The sequence below is a fragment of the Trichomycterus rosablanca genome, chromosome 9 (genome assembly GCF_030014385.1).
Source record: "Trichomycterus rosablanca isolate fTriRos1 chromosome 9, fTriRos1.hap1, whole genome shotgun sequence".
In the NCBI taxonomy this organism is placed as follows: domain Eukaryota; kingdom Metazoa; phylum Chordata; class Actinopteri; order Siluriformes; family Trichomycteridae; genus Trichomycterus; species Trichomycterus rosablanca.
Genome location: NC_085996.1, coordinates 20,011,253 through 20,032,892, shown reverse-complemented (window position 1 = coordinate 20,032,892; position 21,640 = coordinate 20,011,253). Strand labels below are relative to the sequence as shown.

At 39.1% G+C, this 21,640-nt stretch overlaps 1 protein-coding gene across 1 annotated transcript in view; it reads left to right on the top strand.

Annotated features, from left to right (window-relative positions):
- Positions 1–21,640, top strand: part of opn5 (opsin 5) — a 37,621-nt gene extending 15,981 nt beyond the window's left edge. The window contains exons 2-7 of the mRNA XM_063001231.1: positions 5,997–6,144; positions 8,555–8,674; positions 12,294–12,464; positions 14,853–15,187; positions 16,529–16,773; positions 21,556–21,640. Coding sequence (XP_062857301.1) covers positions 6,030–6,144; positions 8,555–8,674; positions 12,294–12,464; positions 14,853–15,187; positions 16,529–16,773; positions 21,556–21,613 — 1,044 coding nt within the window. The 5' untranslated portion in view covers positions 5,997–6,029 and the 3' untranslated portion in view covers positions 21,614–21,640. The remainder of the gene's footprint in view (positions 1–5,996; positions 6,145–8,554; positions 8,675–12,293; positions 12,465–14,852; positions 15,188–16,528; positions 16,774–21,555) is intronic.

Sequence of the window (21,640 nt, the reverse complement as noted above, 5' to 3'; positions counted from 1 at the left end):
CGTTTATTTGTGAACCATTCCATTGTAGATTTTGCTTTATGTTTTGGATCATTGTCTTGTTGGAAGATAAATCTCCGTTCCAGTCTCAGGTCTTTTGCAGACTGCAACAGGTTTTCTTCCAGAATGGTCCTGTATTTGGCTCCATCCATCTTCCCATCAATTTTAACCATCTTCCCTGTCCCTGCTGAAGAAAAGCAGGCCCAAACCATGATGCTGCCACCACCATGTTTGACAGTGGGGATGGTGTGTTCAGGGTGATGAGCTGTGTTGCTTTTACGCCAAACATAACGTTTTGCATTGTGGCCAAAAAGTTCGATTTTGGTTTCATCTGACCAGAGCACCTTCTTCCACATGTTTGGTGTGTCTCCCAGGTGACTTTTTATGGATATCTTTGAGAAATGGCTTTCTTCTTGCCACTCTTCCATAAAGGCCAGATTTGTGCAGTGTACGACTGATTGTGTCCTATGGACAGAGTCTCCCACCTCAGCTGTAGATCTCTGCAGTTCATTCAGAGTGATCATGGGCCTCTTGGCTGCATCTCTGATCAGTCTTCTCCTTGTTTGAGCTGAAAGTTTAGAGGGACGGCCGGGTCTTGGTAGATTTGCAGTGGTCTGATACTCCTTCCATTTCAATATGATCGCTTGCACAGTGCTCCTTGAGATGTTTAAAGCTTGGGAAATCTTTTTGTATCCAAATCCGGCTTTAAACTTCTCCACAACAGTATCTCGGACCTGCCTGGTGTGTTCCTTGGTCTTCATGATGCTCTCTGCGCTTTAAACAGAACTCTGAGACTGTCACAGAGCAGGTGCATTTATACGGAGACTTGATTACACACAGGTGGATTCTATTTATCACCATCAGTCATTTAGGTCAACATTGGATCATTCAGAGATCCTCACTGAACTTCTGGAGTGAGTTTGCTGCACTGAAAGTAAAGGGGCTGAATAATATTGCACGCCCCACTTTTTAGTTTTTTATTTCTAAAAAAAGTTTAAAATATCCAATAAATTTCGTTCTACTTCACGATTGTGTCCCACTTGTTGTTGATTCTTCACAAAAAATTACAATTTCATATCGTTATGTTTGAAGCCTGAAATGTGGCAAAAGGTTGAAAAGTTCAAGGGGGCTGAATACTTTTGCAAGGCACTGTATTAACAAATTACAAATTCTTGTTTTTATTGCATTTTACAAAATGTCCAAGGTCTGCAATTAATTAGAAGCTGCTGAAACATGGGTGGTACTGTTTACACTTAAAAAAGCTTTTCCATGGGCTTTGAGGCTGCCATCACGTAAAATGCCACTGCTCTTGGTTTTACTTTGTGCCTGTCATCAGCAACAAACTTGTTGAGCAGGGGCTTCTTTCTTGTGCAGTCTTTCTTATAAACCTTGTTTATAATAAATATAAATATTTTACTAGAAATACTATTAGGAATCATGGTGGTCACTACAGTGGACAGCTATTTAAAAGTCATTATTTTCTATGTGCGTAGGTTTTACTGTTATTGATGCATGACAGCCTTTTAAGTGGACGCTACCAAACAACCCAGTATGGCGCCTCCAATTTGCCAATAATTGCAAGTGCAACAAATCATATGGTAAACCAAAGTAGCTGACGGAATGTCAGAAACTCCATCTGCTTCGGAATTTTGTATAATTCTTCTACTAAAAGGCATCTTTGCTGGTAAATAAAATTTGAGCACAATAAGCAACATCTAAGAAGCAATACAATCATTGTGTTGTTCAAATATTTTTTTTTTTTGAAGCAGTAAATTACAATTATAATATATAAATATTTGTAATAGTATTAAATTAATATTTTTAATTTTGCATCTCTGTGATTATACACAGAAGAGAATCACAAGGTGTTCTTTGTACCATTTGTACCAATATGAGATGCACTGAGGTGAAATTTGGGCCTGGAAGCTACTGGCCTTAGCTCAAGGAAGCAAAAAATGCTCACAGATGCCAAGATGCTTTATGCAAGCAATACCAACAGTACATCTGCTTAATATTTCTTGTGCTTTTGGGCCCTGGCTGCTTTGCTAACGTATCGTAAATAGATTTGACATACAAACCAATACAGGGGCAGTAGACTGTTCATGTTTTTTCGTAGCCGGTCCAGTACATGTTAAAATGTTGTATTTTACTTTATTTATTTCTAAAAATTATTGTTCTGTTTATTGGGCTGTTAATAAAATATCCTTCTCAGTAAAACTCAAATGCATGCTGTCCACCTGAGTGGACACATAATTAATCTTAATTGATTACATTTAAAATAAAAAAAAGCAGTTCAATTAGTTCAATCAGTTTTATTAGCCTAAAAGGAAAACTAAACCATTTTGGAAAAAAATCTTGATTCATGTTGTTATAATCTATGCATGAAAGGGGTTAAAGCTGTATTTGCCAGTATCTTATAGGCAAGGTACTAACACCATATCTGATAGAGTGACAGTCTAACCAAAACGAAGATAAAATGTGAGAGACATAAGTGTGACTTGTAAGGAAATAGGTGTATTTTATAACAGCAGGACATAAATGTGAGAAGCAGCAACAGTGTTTTTTTCTCTATCTGGTGACATAAAGATAAGTGTTAATCCTGTTTGGTGACGAAAAAAAATGAAACTTCAATTCCCTCCATTTCTGGAAAATTAAGTCTTTTAAGCTTGTTTCATTTTGTTGTTTGAGACAACATTTAAAAAAAAGAGCCCTATGTTCTTAGATTTAACACAAAGCAAATATTGTTGCTTGTTACTCATATAATTAAAAGTTATTGTGGCTTTAGTATACAAATAAGTTTTAACATTTTGTTCAACTTCCTAGTCAGTAGGTTATGTATAATAGGAAAGTCAGTAAAGCAAAACATGCAGGAACAGAACTAGACATCCCGGGAACAGTATTAGACCCTGATCATTTCAGATGGTTCTAAATTGATTGGAGCTACCCTTTCATTTAAGAGGATCAATAGACCAAATGTCCCACAGTTGTCATCTCTTTTACTAAATGCTTCAGAATCATGTCACTCTCAGAACCCCTCCTCGGCTGCTTTCAGGGCTTTGATATTGCAATGTTCCACCACTGGAACATCCAGAAGCACTCATATCACCTCGTCCTCCAGTGCCAGGTCAAACTGTACTGCTTTCATCGTATCTGTCCACCTGTAGTGATCTGCGATCAGGTGCAGTTGCTCCTCATAGAGCTCCCATGCAACAGCAGGAGCATGATAAACCCTGGGACTTAACATGTCCCCACAGTTGATAGAGCATAGATGTTCGGGTCATACCTTTACTATCGCAGGTCATTTAAGCCTTTGAATTTCTGCACATGCATTTTTGATGGGCTTCAATGAACAAGGATATGTTGGGTCATGTTGGGGCCTGTCAGGTGTGTTTCTGGAACCTGGTGCCCCTGACACTTCCCTAGGTCTCCTGAACTTGCTATCCATCTGATCCCACCTTTGGTCCCACCTGTCCCTTGACTTCGTCATGGGGTCGTCCCCTCTCAGGGCAGCACTGTAATCCTAGTCATGGTGGAACAATTTTTTACCCATAATTCACCCTCTGACTACCTGGGTCACCCAGCCCATTCTGGCTAAACTGACTGTTACAGCTGGTACCTTGGCTCCTTCCACAGTCTAAGCTGACCCCTTGGCTACCTTGCCAATCCAAGCTGGTACCTTGGCTCCCTTTCTGGCTTCCCTGAACTGTTGCAGTGTACAGCTAAGTTCCCTAAACTGTTCTGTGTACAGCTGGCTTCCCTGAACTGTTACTCCGTACAGCTGGCTTCCCTGAACTGTTACTCCATACAGCTGGCTTCCCTGAACTGTTACTCCATACAGCTGGCTTCCCTGAACTGTTACTCCGTACAGCTGGCTTCCCTGAACTGTTACTCTGTACAGCTGGCTTCCCTGAACTGTTACTCTGTACAGCTGGCTTCCCTAAACTGTTACTCCGTACAGCTGGCTTCCCTGAACTGTTACTCCGTACAGCTGGCTTCCCTGAACTGTTACTCCGTACAGCTGGCTTCCCTGAACTGTTACTCTGTACAGCTGTCTTCCCTAAACTGTTACTCCGTACAGCTGGCTTCCCTGAACTGTTACTCTGTACAGCTGGTTTCCCTGAACTGTTACTTTGTACAGCTGGCTTCCCTGAACTGTTACTCCGTACAGCTGGCTTCCCTGAACTGTTACTCTGTACAGCTGGTTTCCCTGAACTGTTACTTTGTACAGCTGGCTTCCCTGAACTGTTACTCTGTACAGCTGAACTGTTACTTCGTACAGCTGGCTTCCCTGAACTGTTACTCCATACAGCTGGCTTCCCTGAACTGTTACTCTGTACAGCTGGCTTCCCTGAACTGTTACTCCATACAGCTGGCTTCCCTTAACTGTTACTCTGTACAGCTGTCTTCCCTGAACTGTTACTCCGAACAGCTGGCTTCCCTGAACTGTTACTCCATACAGCTGGCTTCCCTGAACTGTTACTCTGTACAGCTGGCTTCCCTGAACTGTTACTCCGTACAGCTGGCTTCCCTTAACTGTTACTCCATACAGCTGGCTTCCCTGAACTGTTACTCTGTACAGCTGTCTTCCCTGAACTGTTACTCCGTACAGCTGGCTTCCCTGAACTGTTACTCCATACAGCTGGCTTCCCTTAACTGTTACTCTGTACAGCTGTCTTCCCTGAACTGTTACTCCGAACAGCTGGCTTCCCTGAACTGTTACTCCATACAGCTGGCTTCCCTGAACTGTTACTCTGTACAGCTGGCTTCCCTGAACTGTTACTCCGTACAGCTGGCTTCCCTGAACTGTTACTCTGTACAGCTGGCTTCCCTGAACTGTTACTCCGTACAGCTGGCTTCCCTGAACTGTTACTCCATACAGCTGGCTTCCCTGAACTGTTACTCTGTACAGCTGGCTTCCCTGAACTGTTACTCCGTACAGCTGGCTTCCCTTAACTGTTTCTCTGTACAGCTGGCTTCCCTGAACTGTTACTCCATACAGCTGGCTTCCCTGAACTTTTACTCTGTACAGCTGGCTTCCCTTAACTTTTACTCTGTACAGCTGGCTTCCCTGAACTGTTCTGTGTACAGCTGGCTTCCCTGAACTGTTCTGTGTACAGCTGGCTTCCCTGAACTGTTCTGTGTACAGCTGGCTTCCCTTAACTGTTACTCCGTACAGCTGGCTTCCCTTAACTGTTACTCCATACAGCTGGCTTCCCTTAACTGTTACTCCGTACAACTGGCTTCCCTTAACTGTTACTCCATACAGCTGGCTTCCCTGAACTGTTAATCCGTACAGCTGGCTTCCCTGAACAGTTACTCCGTACAGCTGGCTTCCCTGAACTGTTACTCTGTACAGCTGGCTTCCCTGAACTGTTACTCTGTACAGCTGGTTTCCCTGAACTGTTACTCCGTACAGCTGACTTCCCTGAACTGTTACTCTGTACAGCTGACTTCCCTGAACTGTTACTCTGTACAGCTGACTTCCCTGAACTGTTACTCCGTACAGCTGACTTCCCTGAACTGTTACTCTGTACAGCTGGCTTCTCAGAACTGTCGCCTTGTCCAGTTTATTTATTTAATCATTTTGTTGTATTTTTTAATCTATAAAATTTTTCAATGTCTTGTTGCAGAGGGAACACTTGTTCGATATCCATTATGAATACTTGCAATACATAATTGTATGTTTACCCAAAACTCATTAAATATGTTTTGTTAATAATGTCATTGGTGATATTTAGTCATTTATTGTTGGTCATTTGCTTTTAAAAATGTTTTTAGGGTTTTAAGGTTTTACATACAAACACCCTCAAAATATTACAGTAAGGGAGCGTTTTAATTTTAATAGTGTACACTACCGACCAACACCCCTTGACTGATGCATGCAATCTATTGGATTCACACTACTGCATGCACTGATGAAACATAGCCCTGGTAATGATACCATTTAGAGTACTGTAGTAAAGTGTTATATTTAAATTGTGTAACCTCTTAACCCACAGAAGACCAATCAAACTTCAGAGAACAACACAATAATGGAAAACAAGACATCACAACACACTCCCCACTATCTCCTTCGAGGGGACCCATTCGCTTCCAGACTTTCTAAGGAGGGAGACATAGTGGCAGCCTTCTACATCCTCATCATTGGTAAGATTCTATACAGTCTCAGATGGTTCATATGCCTCTTATTATTTTTACTATTATTTTTAATGTCTAGTTGTTAAAAGCATAGAAAAACAATGTTATTGAAGCACACTATGGAGTGTCATTCATAAGGAAATGCATTCATATAAAAGGGAAAACTTCTTGTCCATTGATGAATCAATTTAATTGCTGTGAGCTTGTTCATAAGATGCATAAACAAAATAACACCCCCGAGCTTAGTCCAGTGAATACAGATTATATCACCTTTAAACAGCTTGAAATAAATGAGACACAGCTTGTCTTTGCAGATGCCTCTTGAATCTCTTGGAAAAAAAGGCAAAAGAAGGCAGCATAATCACCAGTGACCACAATCACAATAATTTCTGCACGTTACAAAATGTACTTTGTTTGTATTATTTATTATTATACTGTTTATTTACAACCCCAAATCAGAAAAAGTTGGGACAGTATGTAAAATGTAAATAAAATAAAAAGCAGTGTTCTTTACATTTACTTTGACTTTTATTTGATTGCAGACAGGATGAACCCAAGATATTTCATGTTTTGTCTACTCAACTTCATTTCATTTATTAATAAACCTCCATTCCTGCATTTTATTCCTGCAACACATTCCAAAAAAGTTGAGACGGGGACAATTTAGGGCTAGTAATGAGTTGAAAAATCTAAATAATGATGTGATTCCAAACTGGTGATGTCAACAGGTGATTGTAATCATGGTTTGGTACAAAAGCAGCATCCAGGAAAGACTTTTTGGAAAGAGTCTTTTAATGAGCAAAGATGATCAGAGGATCTCCAGTTTGTCAACAAATGCATGAGAAAATTATTGAAATGCTTCAAAACAATGTACCTTAAAGAAAGATCAGAAGGGATTTGCATATTTCTCCCTCTACAGTGCATAATATCATTAAACCATTCAAGGAATCGGGAGAAATTCAGTGCGTAAAGGCCAAGGGTGCAAGCTTAAGCTGAACGCCTGTGATCTTCGATCCCTCAGACGGCACTGCATCAAGAACCGCCACTCAACAATAACTGATATAACCACATGGGTGAGGGATTACTTTGGCAAACTTTTGTAAGCACTACAATACAGAGTAACATGCACAAATGCCACTTAAAACTTTACTATGCAAAAAAGAAGCCTTATGTTAACCATGTCCAGAAGCAGCGTTGACTTCTCTGGGCTCAGAGGCATCTAGGATGGACCATCACACAGTGGAAATGTGTATTGTGCTTAGATGAATCAGCATTCCAGGTCTTTTTTTGGAAAAAATGAACACCCTGTGCTCCGGACCAAAGAGGAAAAGGATCATCCAGACTGTTATTCGGCAACAAGTCCAAAAGCCAGGGTCTGTCATGGTCTGGGGCTGTGTCAGTGCCCTTGGCAAAGGTCATTTACACTTCTGTGATGGCAGCATTAATGCAGAAAAGTACATTGAGATCTTAGAGCAACATAGAGCAAAACCACATGCTGCACACATTACAAAGGCATGGCTGCAGAATGAAATGAAATAAAAGTCAAAGTAAATGTAAGAAACTCTGTGTTTTTTATTATTTGCATTTTCCATGCTGTCCCAACTTTTACTGATTTGGGGTTGTAGGAGAAATAAAGTTGAGACAGTAAAGCATGTACCACTTTGTAATGTTGCCATTCCTTTTCACCACACTTAAAAGACGTTTTGAAACCAAGTGATTTAGTGTTGCAGCTTTCAACAGTACGGGGTCAACGTTGTCGCTTTTGTCGATTGAAAATTGTCCACACTTTCTCTATTAGGGACAGGTCAGGACGGCAGGCCAGTCCAGTACCCATACCCTCTTCTTTCACAGCCATGCCTTTGTAATGTGTGCAGCATGTGGTTTTACATTGTCTTGTTAAAAATAAATAGTAATAAAAGTTATTGTATACTTGGTGAGATTTAAAGGTAAAGAAATACTTAATGAATGGCCTTTTTTTTATTCTTCTTTTGTATTCTTCTTTTGGCTTAGTAAATACAGCATTCATTTTATCCATCAACATAAATTTTTTTTTATTTCTAAAAGTTTACTCAGTAGATCACAATGAATGCTTCCACTTTGTATCAGTTAATTTCAGGTGAGCTTCAACTAGAGAAAAATATTTTCTTGTCTGTCCCAGCAGCTACTCTCTCAGTATCTTCAAACTAAGACTAAAGGCTGACATTTTTATCAAATACTTTACACTTAATTCCACAAAGATATTTTATTGTTTCTAACCTTTTTTGCCTCTCACAGTGCTGTTTAATGCATTTTACTTGCTCATTTTAGCATGAGACATTATCTGTACAGATGTGTGATCAACACAAATGTGTGCTATGTAAACTGTAAACTGTCTTGACACCAAGGCCAAGTATTAATATAATCTTTTTTTTATTTTTAGGTGTGGTGTCCGCCATAGGTAATGGCTTTGTCATCTATATGTCCATCAAAAGAAAGACAAAGCTAAAACCACCTGAATTAATGACACTGAATTTAGCTATATTTGACTTTGGAATATCTGGTAAGACTTTGTTTACTTGATTACTACATTTGAAATATTTACATTTCTTTATTTAGCTTTAACTGCATTGCATATGACAAAGGAATGTATACATTTAGTAGCAATTTTTAAAACCAAATGCTCTTATATTTTGGGTATTTGTGGCATACATGAAATCTATTCTATTCTAATTGTTTTGGAAAGACTTTCACGTACCGGGAACATAATGTGTTGTGTTGTGCTGGTATGAGTGGATCAGACACAGCAGCACTGCTGGAGTTTTTAAATACCATGTCCACTCACTGCCCACTCTATTAGACACTCCTACCTAGTTGGTCCACCTTGTAGATGTAAAGTCAAAGACGATCGCTCATCTATTGCTGCTGTTTGAGTTGGTCATCTTCTAGACCTTCATCAGTGGTCATAGGATGCTGCCCACGGGGCGCTGTTGGCTGGATGTTTTTGGTTGGTGGACTATTCTTAGCCCAGCAGTCACAGTGAGGTGTTTAAAAACTCCAGCAGCATTGCTTTGTCTTATCCACTCATACCAGCACAACACACACTAACACACCACCACCATGTCAGTGTCACTGCAGTGCTGAAAATGATCAAACACCCAAATAATACCTGCTCTGTAGTGGTCCTGTGAGAGTCCTGACCATTTAAGAACAGCATGAAAGGGGGCTAACAAAGCGTGCAGAGAAAAACATGGACTACAGTCAGTAATTGTAGAACTACAAAGTGCTTCTATAAGGTAAGTGGAGCTGATAAAATGGACAGTGAGTGTAGAAACAAGGAGGTGGTTTTAATGTTATGGCTGTTCAGTGTATGTACTGTATATATTTATAGTAAAAAGAGTTTATAACGGCATATAGATATGACGACTGTGTAACAATCCGAATTAAGGTTTGGACACTGAACTTGTTAAAAAAGGTTCATTTCCCCAAAACAGACAACACAGAAAACATTAGTAACAAAGCATGAACAACAAAGCATTAGAGTTCATGTTGCCTAGGAGAACAGCTTCAGATCATTCAGAAAACTGATAAAAGTTCCAGAGTGTGTCTGTCTGAATTAATGGATGTTTTTAATAATGGTGGAAGATTTTATGACTTAATACTGTACTCATATGATTAGTCTGAGAAGAGAACTGCTATCTGCTATCTGTAACATCATAATTTTGTTAAATTAATGTAACACAAAGGCATGCTTGTTTTTTCTCCCACTGAGAAACATACCCTTTTATTTAGTAACATCTGAATGTTGGAGGTTACTTTGCTGCACTAAAAAGCATTTCTTTGAATACTATATTTGTTATGCTTCATTAAGTTAATCTTAACATTTCCCTGTAGGGCATGCCACATCACAGTCTTAATGGCCTGTTCAGAAGTTGTAGCAGTTTGGCATAAACATGACTGTAAACTTCAAAACTTGGCAAAGCAAGACAAAGATATAATGATGTATAAAAATACATAACATTTTTGTTTGATTTCATAATAATTGGTCAGAGGAGTGTCTGTAAGGTCAACCAATAATGCTGGATGTTGTATTGAACTGAATTTTTCAGGTCACACTGAACTGATCAAGCAGAAGGGTACAAAGTATGCTATTTCAGAATCCATGATAAAAAGCCAAGTCTGTCTGTCCAAATCAGAAAATGTTGGGACAGTATGTGGGACATGTACACTATATTGCCAAAAGTATTCACTCACCCATCCAAATCATTGAATTCAGGTTTTCCAATCACGTCCATGGCCACAGGTGTATAAAACCAAGCACCTAAACATGCAGACTGCTTCTAGAAACATTTGTGAAAGAATGGGTCGCTCTCAGAAGCTCAGGGAATTCCAGCATGGTACTGTGATAGGATGCCACCTGTGCAACAAGTCCAATTTCACTACTAAATATTCCACAGTCAACTGTCAGTGGTATTATAACAAAGTGGAAGCGATTGGGAACGACACCAACCCAGCCACGAAGTTGTAGCCATGTATAATGACAGAGCGGGGTCAGCGCATAGTGCGCAGAGGTCGCCAACTTTCTGCAGAGTCAATCGCTACAGACCTCAAAACTTCATGTGGACTTCAGATTAGCTCAAGAACAGTGTGTAGAGAACTTCATCTGTCTGGTAATCAGATGGACGAGTCTGGGTTTGGCGGTTGCCAGGAGAACGGTACTTGTCTGACTGCATTGTGTCAAGTGTAAAGTTTGGTGGAGGGGGATTATGGTGTGGGGTTGTTTTTCAGGAGTTGGGCTCGGCCCCTTAGTTCCAGTGAAAGGAAGTCTTAATGCTTCAGCATACCAAGAGATTCTTCTCGTCCAACATCAGTGACTGACCTCACAAATGCGCTTTTGGAAGAATGGTCAAAAATTCCCATAAACACACTCCTAAACCTTGTGGAAAGCCTTCCCAGAAGAGTTGAAGCTGTTATAGCTGCAAAGGGTGGGCCGACATCATATTAAACCCTATGGATTAAGAATGGGATGTCACTCAAGTTCATATGCGTGTGAAGGCAGACGAGCGAATACTTTTGGCAATATAGTGTATGTTTTTTACATTTACTTTGACTTTTATTTCATTGCAGACAGTATAAACCCAAGATATTTCATGTTTTGTCTGGTCAACTTCATTTCATTTGTTAATATAGAGTGCACGACTAAACCGAATACTCATGATCTCTGATCCCTTAGGCGTCACTGCATCAAGAACATTCATCATCATTCGTCATTCATCAACAGCTGATATAACCACATGGGCAAGGGATTACTTTGTAAAGCACTACAATACAGAGTTACATTCACAAATTCCACTTAAAACTTAAAACAAAAAGAAGCCTTATGTTAATCATGGCCAGAAGCGGCGTTGAGTTCTCTGGATTTAAAGGCATGAAATTTAATTTTCTGTTGCATAGTAGTTAATATTTTTGGTGCAAAAGTATAAAGACGTTAAAAACAAGCTAAAGGACTAGCACCTGAAAAAGCGTTTAGTAAAATGAATTTGATAAAAATAAATAAATAAATAAAACAAAAAGTATGTTTGTTACAGAAAAGTACAAGACACAGTAACTGAATAATTCAATAAAATCTTGGCATGAAAAAAGGATAAAAAATTGAAGTTATCAAGTTTTGACTCATGGAACAGTCAAGAACCTTCTATGACTTTTTTACTGTTTAGTAAAAAAGTGTTTAATGGAGTTCTCCCCGTGTCTGTGTGGGTTTCCTCCAAGAGCTCCGGTTTCCTCCCAGTTTTCACTCTTATTTTAACCAGCTTTTTAAATTGTGTTGCAGGCATCAAATCATTGTTTAAAATTTGTTTAAATTTGCAAAATATAACCAAGTTGGTCAGACAAATCATTCTTTGTTATTTGTGTGTACTTTTGTCAGTTAAATAAGTAAAAATAGAGTTTGTACAGGGAGACTTTACCCAGTTGTGCCATCAATCAGCAACAAGAACAAGTTTATGCCTGTAAAAAAAAAAACTGGGCTTCAACCATTCAGAAAGGTGTTGACTTTTGCTTAAAATGAATCGACCTTGCCTAAAAATATACTCACATGGATTAGTCCTCATAGTCTTATACATCCTCATCAACACTGTTAAAATATCATTATAATTATGCATAATTTTTTCTTGTCTCTGTAGTCACAGGAAAGCCATTCTTTATGGTGTCAAGTTTCAACCATCGCTGGCCCTTTGGCTGGAAGGGATGTCGCTTCTATGGTTGGACTGGCTTTTTCTTTGGATGTGGCAGTCTCGCTACCATGACAATTGTTAGCTTTGATCGCTACCTGAAAATCTGCCATTTAAGATATGGTATGTACTGTTTTGATTTTTATTCTATATTGTTTATCAGACATTGATTTTGTAAGAAAATTTTTTTTGGTCTAAAATTTTACATTATAATTCTGTAAGACCAGTTAAAGCTGAGCAGTGTGTTATTGTTCATTATATTTGGCTCTAGGCAAAACAAGAATGACGAAACTGGTAAAGATTTTTACCAGTTGTCAAGATGTATGAAGAGACAAATACAATGTTTAGAATTGTCTAGATGAGAATCTTCTCTGTAGTTTTTTATAAATGTACAATAAAAAAGCGGGATAGTAAGATTGTTGATGCCTTTGAACTTTGGTGCTGGTGAAGACTTACAAATACATTGGTTGGCAAGAAGACAAATAAATGGATCCTTAACCAAATTAAATTCAACCTCTCATTATACTCCAGATAACGGAACCAAAGCTCTCTTATTTTGGGCATATTGAGAAGAACCAGTTCATTGGAAAAGACAACTGTATTTGAAAGAGTTGAATGTAAAAGTGGTAGAGGATGGCCAGCTACATGATGGATGGATAAAATGAGAGAAACATTGAATGAGCTGTTAGGAAGACCCAAACAGAAGTCAGGAAAGTTGGTCTGGTAAACACTTTCCATATAGTCACCAGGGGTCACCACTTTTAAGTGCCATCAAGTCAATACAGACTTCTGGTGACCATGTGAAAAGTGTTTCACCAGACCATCAAACATTAATGAAGGCTGGAACCACCCCACTACAAAGCCCACTTATCTACACTTATCTACACTTATCTACACTTATCTACAAGTAAGTCCACATAAGTAATGCCCATTTATTGTGTGCAGTTTGGGAGTTACACTCACTCATTTTAGATGGTCTTTTTTAATGCTTAGACATCACAGCTACTGCTAATGTAGCTCCTCCATTGCCATAAGTACTACAGTATATGTATTTTGCCCTGATCATGTCCACCACTGGCAGTTTTTTTTTTGTAAATGCTGGTCACAACCTGGGAAATGCCTGAATTGTAAATCAAAGACAGTATATGGCTAAAGTATGTGTACACCTGAACATGAACTTGTTCGACATCCCATTTCAAACACATAGGCATTAATATGGTGTATATCTACTCTATCTGGGAAGGCTTTTCACAAGACTTTAGAGCATGAATGTTTTGAATTTGTGCCTATATAGACAAAGATGTGTTTGTAAGGTCAGGCACTGACATTGAGCAAGAAGGTCTAGCTTGCAATTAATGTTTCAGTTTATCCCAAAAGTGTTAAATGGAGTTGAGTTCTAGTCTCTATGTAGACCACCAGAAATTCTTCACATCAGACTAGTGAGAAACTGTGTTTTTATGGAGCTTGCTTTGTGTACTGGGACAAAGTCATGCAGGAACAAAAATGTGTTCCTTTCACAAATGTTGAAGGCATTAATTTAATTTTTTGTGATTAATTTTATACACTGGCTTGAAATTGGGGTGGCTGAAACACATAAACTAAATAATTAGAAGCGGTGTCTACACACTTTTCACCATATAGTTTATTAAGGCTTTGATTTCTGCATTATATGGTAAATTTTCTTTAAGCTTGGTCAGGTTAGTTGAGAAGCAGTGGTGTACAACTGTTTTGCAGTCTTGCCACAGATATTTAGTCAGGGCTTACATAACCCTAAACCACTTTAGTGTTACATGATGCTTTTATCATTGTCATGCTAGAAGTTATTTGCTGTTTAAGATTTCCAGTAAGAGGAGCTCTTATTCAAAATCTCTCTGTACTGTGTGTTATTTAACTTTTGCTACTAACCCAGTGTTACAGGTGATGTCACAGTGGCCATTGTAACAAGTAATCTTCTAACTGTTTTTTTACAGTGTTAAGGGATGGTCTGATCTAGGCATTGTTGCTGTGGTTTCATTTTCTTTATGTTTAATTAGGGGTTAAAGTGAGTGTTAAGGTACAATAAATTAATTGCCTTTAAGATGGTATCCTTCTCCAGATCTCTGCTTTTCTACAGTTTTTTTTACTATACTGACAAATCTTAACAAATTGTAACAGATTGTAAAATTGAGTCAATTGGTAATGATTTAACGATTAAATACCAAACGATTTAAATACCAAATTTGTACAAAACCTTAAGTTGTTTTAAAATGTATCACAATTCAAGATATTTGTAATTAAGTTGCACTGTGTATCAGAATATTTTGCACTGAACGTGTACAGCTATTTAGTGGACAAATAAATTACCAGAAATATTTTGTAGTGGACTGGCTCCCTGTCCACCTTTGCACAGTGTTTCTGGCAAAGGCCCCTGACCCTCTGGAACACAGACCAGACTAAAGTTACCAAATATTAATAAATGTTTTTAAGGAAACTGTTTTGTGAGTTGCTCATAGTATCTCTCTTATCACACAGGTACATGGGTGAAGCGGCATCATGCCATGCTGAGTATGCTGTTAGTGTGGCTGTATGCAGCATTCTGGGCCAGCATGCCACTTGTTGGCTGGGGAAGCTATGCTCCTGAACCTTTTGGCACCTCCTGCACACTGAACTGGTGGCAGGCACAGGCCTCTGTGTCAGGCCAGAGCTTTGTCATGTGCATGCTCATCTTCTGCCTTGTCCTGCCTACATGTATCATTGTCTTCTCCTACACCAGGATTATCATCAAGGTGAAGTCATCTGCTAAAGAGGTCTCCTACTTTGACACACGGAATAAGAACAGTCGCAGTCTGGAGTTGAAGTTAACCAAGGTGCATTATTGATATTTTTCGGCATCCGTACATTAAAATGTATTGTATGGAGAGGATTGATTTAAACTGCAGACCATATAACATTATGACTACCTCCTTGTTTCTACACTCACTGTCCATTTTATCAGCTCCACTTACCATATAGAAGCACTTTGTAGTTCTACAATTACTGACTGTAGTCCATCAGTTTCACTAAATACTGTTTTAGCCTGCTTTCACCCTGTTCTTCAATGGTCAGGACCCACACAGGGCCAACACAGAGTAGGTGTTATTTGGGTGGTGGATCATTCTCAGCACTGCAGTGACACTGACATGGTGGTGGTGTGTTAGTGTGTGTTGTGCTGGTATGAGTGGAGTTTTTAAATACCGTGTCCACTCACTGTCCACTCTATTAGACACTCCCACCTAGTTGGTCCACCTTGTAGATGTAAAGTCAGAGCCGATCGCTCATCTGTTGCTGCTGTTTGAGTTGGTCATCTTCTAGACCTTCATTAGTGCCCACAGGCCGCTGTTGCCTGGATATGTTTTTGGTTCTCAGTCCAGCAGTGACAGTGATGTGTTTAAAAACTTTATCAGCACTGCTGTGTCTGATCCACTCATACCAGCACAACACACACAAACACACCACCACCATGTCAGTGTCACTGCTGTGCTGAGAATGATCCAACACCCAAATAATACCTACTATGTGGTGGTCCTGGGAGGGTCCTGACCATTGAAGAACAGCATGAATGGGGGCTAACAAAGCATGCAGAGAAACAGATGGACTACAGTCAGTAATTGTAGAACTACAAAGTGCTTCTATATAAGTCGAGCTGATAAAATGGACAGTGAGTGTAGATACAAGGGGGTGGTTTTAATGTTATGGCTGATCGGTGTACTGCCACTAACATGCCTTTGTTCAGTGATCTTAAATCATGTAAAATTATGCACGTTACTTAGAGTAAGGCATGTAAGTGGCACAATGGCAAATTTTGCTAGTTCAGTGTCTCTGGGATCTAGGATTCTAATCCCCAGTGGTGCTATCAGCTGGTTGGGCGTGTACATACAGACATGATTGGCTTTGTCTAGGGGGTGGGATGGGGGCTGACCAAGACATTAACATGAAATTACTAAGAGTGTCCAAACTTTTGCTTCAGAATGTCTAGCTCCAAATTTCAACCCATGATAAAAATATAATAAAATTATTAATACTATAAAATAATGTAATGAATCACTGCTTTTTAAATTGTATTTTTGACTAAAAATATTGGATGATTTTTGTATTCTTTGTATTAATTACCTTTTAGCTCTGCTTGCAGGGAATATGCAGCCAATAAAAATTCTGCCTTTGTCCTGCAGGTGGCGATGTTAATCTGCGCTGGATTTTTAATAGCCTGGATCCCTTATGCGGTTGTGTCAGTGATGTCTGCATTTGGAAAGCCTGATTCAGTGCCAATTTCAGTCTCAGTCATACCAACCTTACTGGCAAAATCATCTGCCATGTATAACCCTCTCATATATCAGGTCATTAACTGCAAGAACAGCTGTGCAAGATCTTCTTGTTTTAAAGCCATGAGCAAGAAGAAACAGTGTAACACACCCAGGTGAGACCAGCAACTTTTGGAATATATTGTAAAATATGTAGTAACTTTTTAGATGTTTTATCATGTCATTAGGAACAACTGCAGTAATGAATGGGAATATGGAGGTAGTGTTAGTGCCGCACAGCTTAGGGGACCTAGGTTTGCTCCTGACCTCAGTTTACAGTGTATCTACCTTCAGAAACATTCCAGTAGATGGACTGGCTGCTCTATATTTACCCAGCTTGAATTTCGTAATGCAAATATTCTCTGTCTTAGTGTCAGGACCTTACAAGTGGTCATCTAAGATGCATATAGGATCATTGAAGGTTTTTAATAATAGTTCATGTGGATTTCTAGGCAAACAAATTTAATTTACGAAATACCAACTACATAAACAGTGCTAATAATTCATATTTATTTTTTACATTATAAAATTCCTTTGGCAAACATTTTACAAAACATGCCAGTAGTTCAAATTTGTTTACATATTTTATCCTGCTCCAATGCTTTAAGTAATTAAACTGCTTCAAAAATTAAAGGAACACTTAAGACACACAGTCTTCAATCAGATTTTGATAAACAACTGATTCAAGTAAAACATTTTATTCCTGATATAAATTGTGTTGATAAATCGCTGAGAACAAAATGATGTTACAATGGTCAATGGAAACCAAAATCCTTATACCATTGAGACCTGGATTCAAAATCATACCAAAAATCAAAGTCAACTTCTTTAATTACAGACTGGTCCAGTTTTCATGAATTTCATTACAGCAACTGTGCCTGTATGCACTCCTTACAACATGTGGGCATGCTCATGATGAGACATCGGATGGCATCTTGGAGGATCTCGACATCAGTGAGCCTCTGGACAGTCTGTGGTGCTACTTGGTGGCACTGAATGCACTGATACATAACGTCCCAGAGGTTCTTAATTGGATTTAGGTCTGGGAAACATGAAGGCCAGTCAATGGCATCAATGCCAGGATTTGCCTACACACTCAAGCCACATAAGGCTGGTCATTGTCTTGGACCAGGAGAAACCCAGGGTCCACTGCACCAGCGTAATTTCTGACAATTGTTTTAAGGATTTTATTCCCGTACCTAATAGCAGTGAGGGTACAGTTGTTATCACATGGAAGTTTGTACCTTTAAGGATATGACTTCCCAGACCATCACAGACCAACCGCCAAACCGGTCATGCAGGAAGTTGTTGCAGGAAGCATAACGTTCAACACAGAATCTCCAGATTCTTTCTGTCACACATGCTCAGTGTAAATCAGCTCATCTGTGAAGAGAATAGGGTGCCAATGGCAGACCTGCCAACTCTGGTGAGTACTAATTAAGCTGCATGGCTGCATGTTCTTGTCACTACCGGTAATTACCAGTAAATAGCAAAATCCAAAACTAGAGCACAATCAGAAAGAATAAGGAGAAACTAATTGTCTGTGGCCACCACTTGCAAGAACATTTTTGTGAATTGTTTTGCTTTGCCTCTTCAGTGCACCAGTTGGCATATTTATTTGCACTTAAGCAGGTGGAACTGGGGGCCAGTGATAGCTCAGTGGTTAAGGTACTGGACTAGTAAACAGAAGGTTGCTGGTTCAAGCCCCACCACCACCAAGTTGCCACTGTTGGGTCCCTGAGCAAGGCCCTTAACCCTCAATTGCTCATTGTGTTCCGCTCACTGTGTAAGTCGCTTTGGATAAAAGCGTCTGCTAAATGCTGAAAATGTAAAATGTAAATGGAACTGATTTACAGTCGTCTATGCTTCCTAACTGAACAGATTGATATCCTTAATGTTTAGTTGATTTGGGGTTATAGTGTGATGGTAAAGTGTTCCCTTCATTTTTTAAGCAGTGTATGTCTTTGTTTTAGAATGTACAACCCCAATCAAAAAAGTTGGAACAGTATGGAAAATGCAAATAAAATAAAAACACAGAGTTTCTTACATTTACTTTGACTTTTATTTGATTGCAGACAGGATGAACCTGAGATATTTCATGTTTTGTTTGCTCAACTTAATTTCATTTGTTAATATACCTCCATTCCTGCATTTCAGGCCTGCAACACATTCCAAAAAAAGTTGGGACAGTAAAGCATTTACCACTTTGCAATGTTACCGTTCCTTTTCACCACACTTAAAAGACGCATACTTTGACACCAAGGAGACCAAGTGATTTAGTGCTTCAGGTTTTATTTTGTCTCATTCTTCCTGCAAACACGTCTTAAGATGCACAACAGTACGGGGTCGTCGTTGACACCTTTTTACGTTTCAAAATTCTCCACACATTCTCTATTGGGGACAGATCAGGACTGCAGGCAGGCCAGTCCAGTACCTGTATCCTCTTCCTCCGCAGCCATGTCTTTGTAATTTGTGCAGCATGTGGTTTTGAATTGTCTTGTTGAAAAATGCATGGACGTCCCTTGAAGGCAGCATATGTTGCTCTAAATTCTAAAATGTGCTTTTCTGCACTAATGCTGCCGTCACAGAAGTGTAAATGACCTTTGCCAAGGGCACTGACACAGCCCCATACCATGACAGACCCTGGCTTTTGGACTTGTGGCTGATAACAGTCTGGATGGTCCTTTTCGTCTTTGGTCCGGACCACACAGCACCCATTTTTTTCAAAAAAGACCTGGAACGCTTCTGGACATGGTTAACATAAGGCTTCTTTTTTGCACAGTAAAATTTTAAGTGGCATTTGTGCATGTAACTCTGTATTGTAGTGCTTGACAAAGGTTTGCCAAAGTAATCCCTCACCCATGTGGTTATCCCATGTGTCGTCTGAGGGATCTTAGCCTTTCCTGGATGCTGATTTTGTACCAAACCATGCTTACAATCACCTGTTGACATCACCTGTTTGGAATCACATCATTATTTAATTTTTTCACCTCATTACTAGCCCTAAATTGCCTTTGTCCCAACTTTTTTTGGAATGCCTGAAATGCATGAATGGAGGTATATTAACAAATGAAATGAAGTTGAGCAGATAAAACATGACATATCTTGGGTATAAACTGTCTGCAATCAAATAAAAGTCAAAGTAAATGTAAGGAACACTGCATTTTTATTTTATTTGCATTTTCCATATTGTCCCAACTTTTTCTGATTTGGGGTTGTACTTTTTAGTTTTCGAGAGATCTCTTAATGCGCAGACTTAGTTACTTCCACATATTATATAGAATAGAGGTCGATTGTGGGAGGTGACAGTTGTATTCCAGCCATCTCTGAACCTGAAAATGTTTAGGTTCAATCAAAAGGGTGCAGTCAGTCTAACCCAATTTATATGGGCAAGAAGAACTAAGTACAATGTAACTATCAGATCATAACAAATTAATGATTAAACTATCAATGACTAAAATTGTACTAAAGTCTTTACTTTGGACATCATACCTAGCATTTTATTTTTACTGTGTGTGTATGTGCGTGACTTATAGAATATTCATTTTATATACAGTGGATTCTGAAAGAATTTAGACCCTTTGACCTTTGAACACTTTGTTGTGGTAGAGACTTGATTTTGAATCGACACATTTGGCATTAATATTTATAAACTGTAATAGGCCCACTTGCCGTAGAGATGAGGGTTAATTTGCTACAGGTGGATGGATGTGTATTTAAAATCACGGTTTTTATATGTAAAGAATTAGGGCTAGACTTGACTAGAAGGGCGGACACACGCAGAGATGTTATACAAACCGTTTAATAATAGAAAAACACAAGACAAGTGTACACAAGACACACGAACACGTGACCTGTGCTAAGCTAACACCAAACACTAATGCTAAATCTTAACTAAATGCTACACTAATTGCTAAGATTAATCTAAACACATAACATAACTAAACTATACTAAACCCTAAGCTAAGCCCTACACTAAATTTAGACTAACACTAGGATTTAGACTAACAAACAGGAACAAGACAAAACAAGACTTCTAAGCATGAGTAAGAACAAAAACAGGAGCAAACGAACATGAGCTAATAGACATGAGCTAACAGACATGAGCAGACAGACAGGAGCAAGAAACCAAAGCAAAATAGTCTCCACTGACTGATCCACAGCTGTACCTTTATATGCCATGAGCAATCTACCTGGGATGAGGTGCAGCTGTGGACAATCAACAGAAGACCAATCATGATGAGGGGCGTCAGCCTGACACTTGAAAACAAACATTACAAACATGTGCTCCTAAGTGCCACGACCCTCTCTCCAGGAGCACATGTTTGTAATGTTTGTTTTCAAGTGTCAGGCTGGCGCCCCTCATCATGATTGGTCTTCTGTTGATTGTCCACAGCTGCACCTCATCCCAGGTTACATACAAGCTACATACGTGACACCATACTGCACAGTCGCTTGCTCCTGCTCTTCTTTCTAAAACCGTGTTGCCAAGCTTGATCTGGTTTTCTATCATCGCAGATGCCGTCACTTTTTATCTTGTCCTGGAACCCAGCCAGCATTGCAGTACTTTTTGCCTGGAGCCAAAGAAAAACCATTAACTTATTGCTGTGGTCTATTGAAATTTTTTCAAAATTTTTTTTTGAAAAACTCACAAGAGTTGGAGATTAATTGCAGATTGGTTGACAAGGGCAATTATATCCATCCAGAATTCACAACATGATGAAGTCTACTAAAATCAAGAGGTCTGGAAACTTTCGAAATCCACTGTGTATAAGATAGCAAGTTTGCATATTAAGTATTTAGCAGGAGGGTTAATGGCTTGAGGGGTACTGAACTGCAGGCAATTAAAGAATCCCTGATCTATTTTTAATGAAAAACATGTTCTTTTCTTTTCAAAGGATTTATTCCATCTATGCTAAAGAAAGAACTGCTACAGAAACTCACATTGAAACATAAGGACCTTTTATCTAATAAATATTGGGA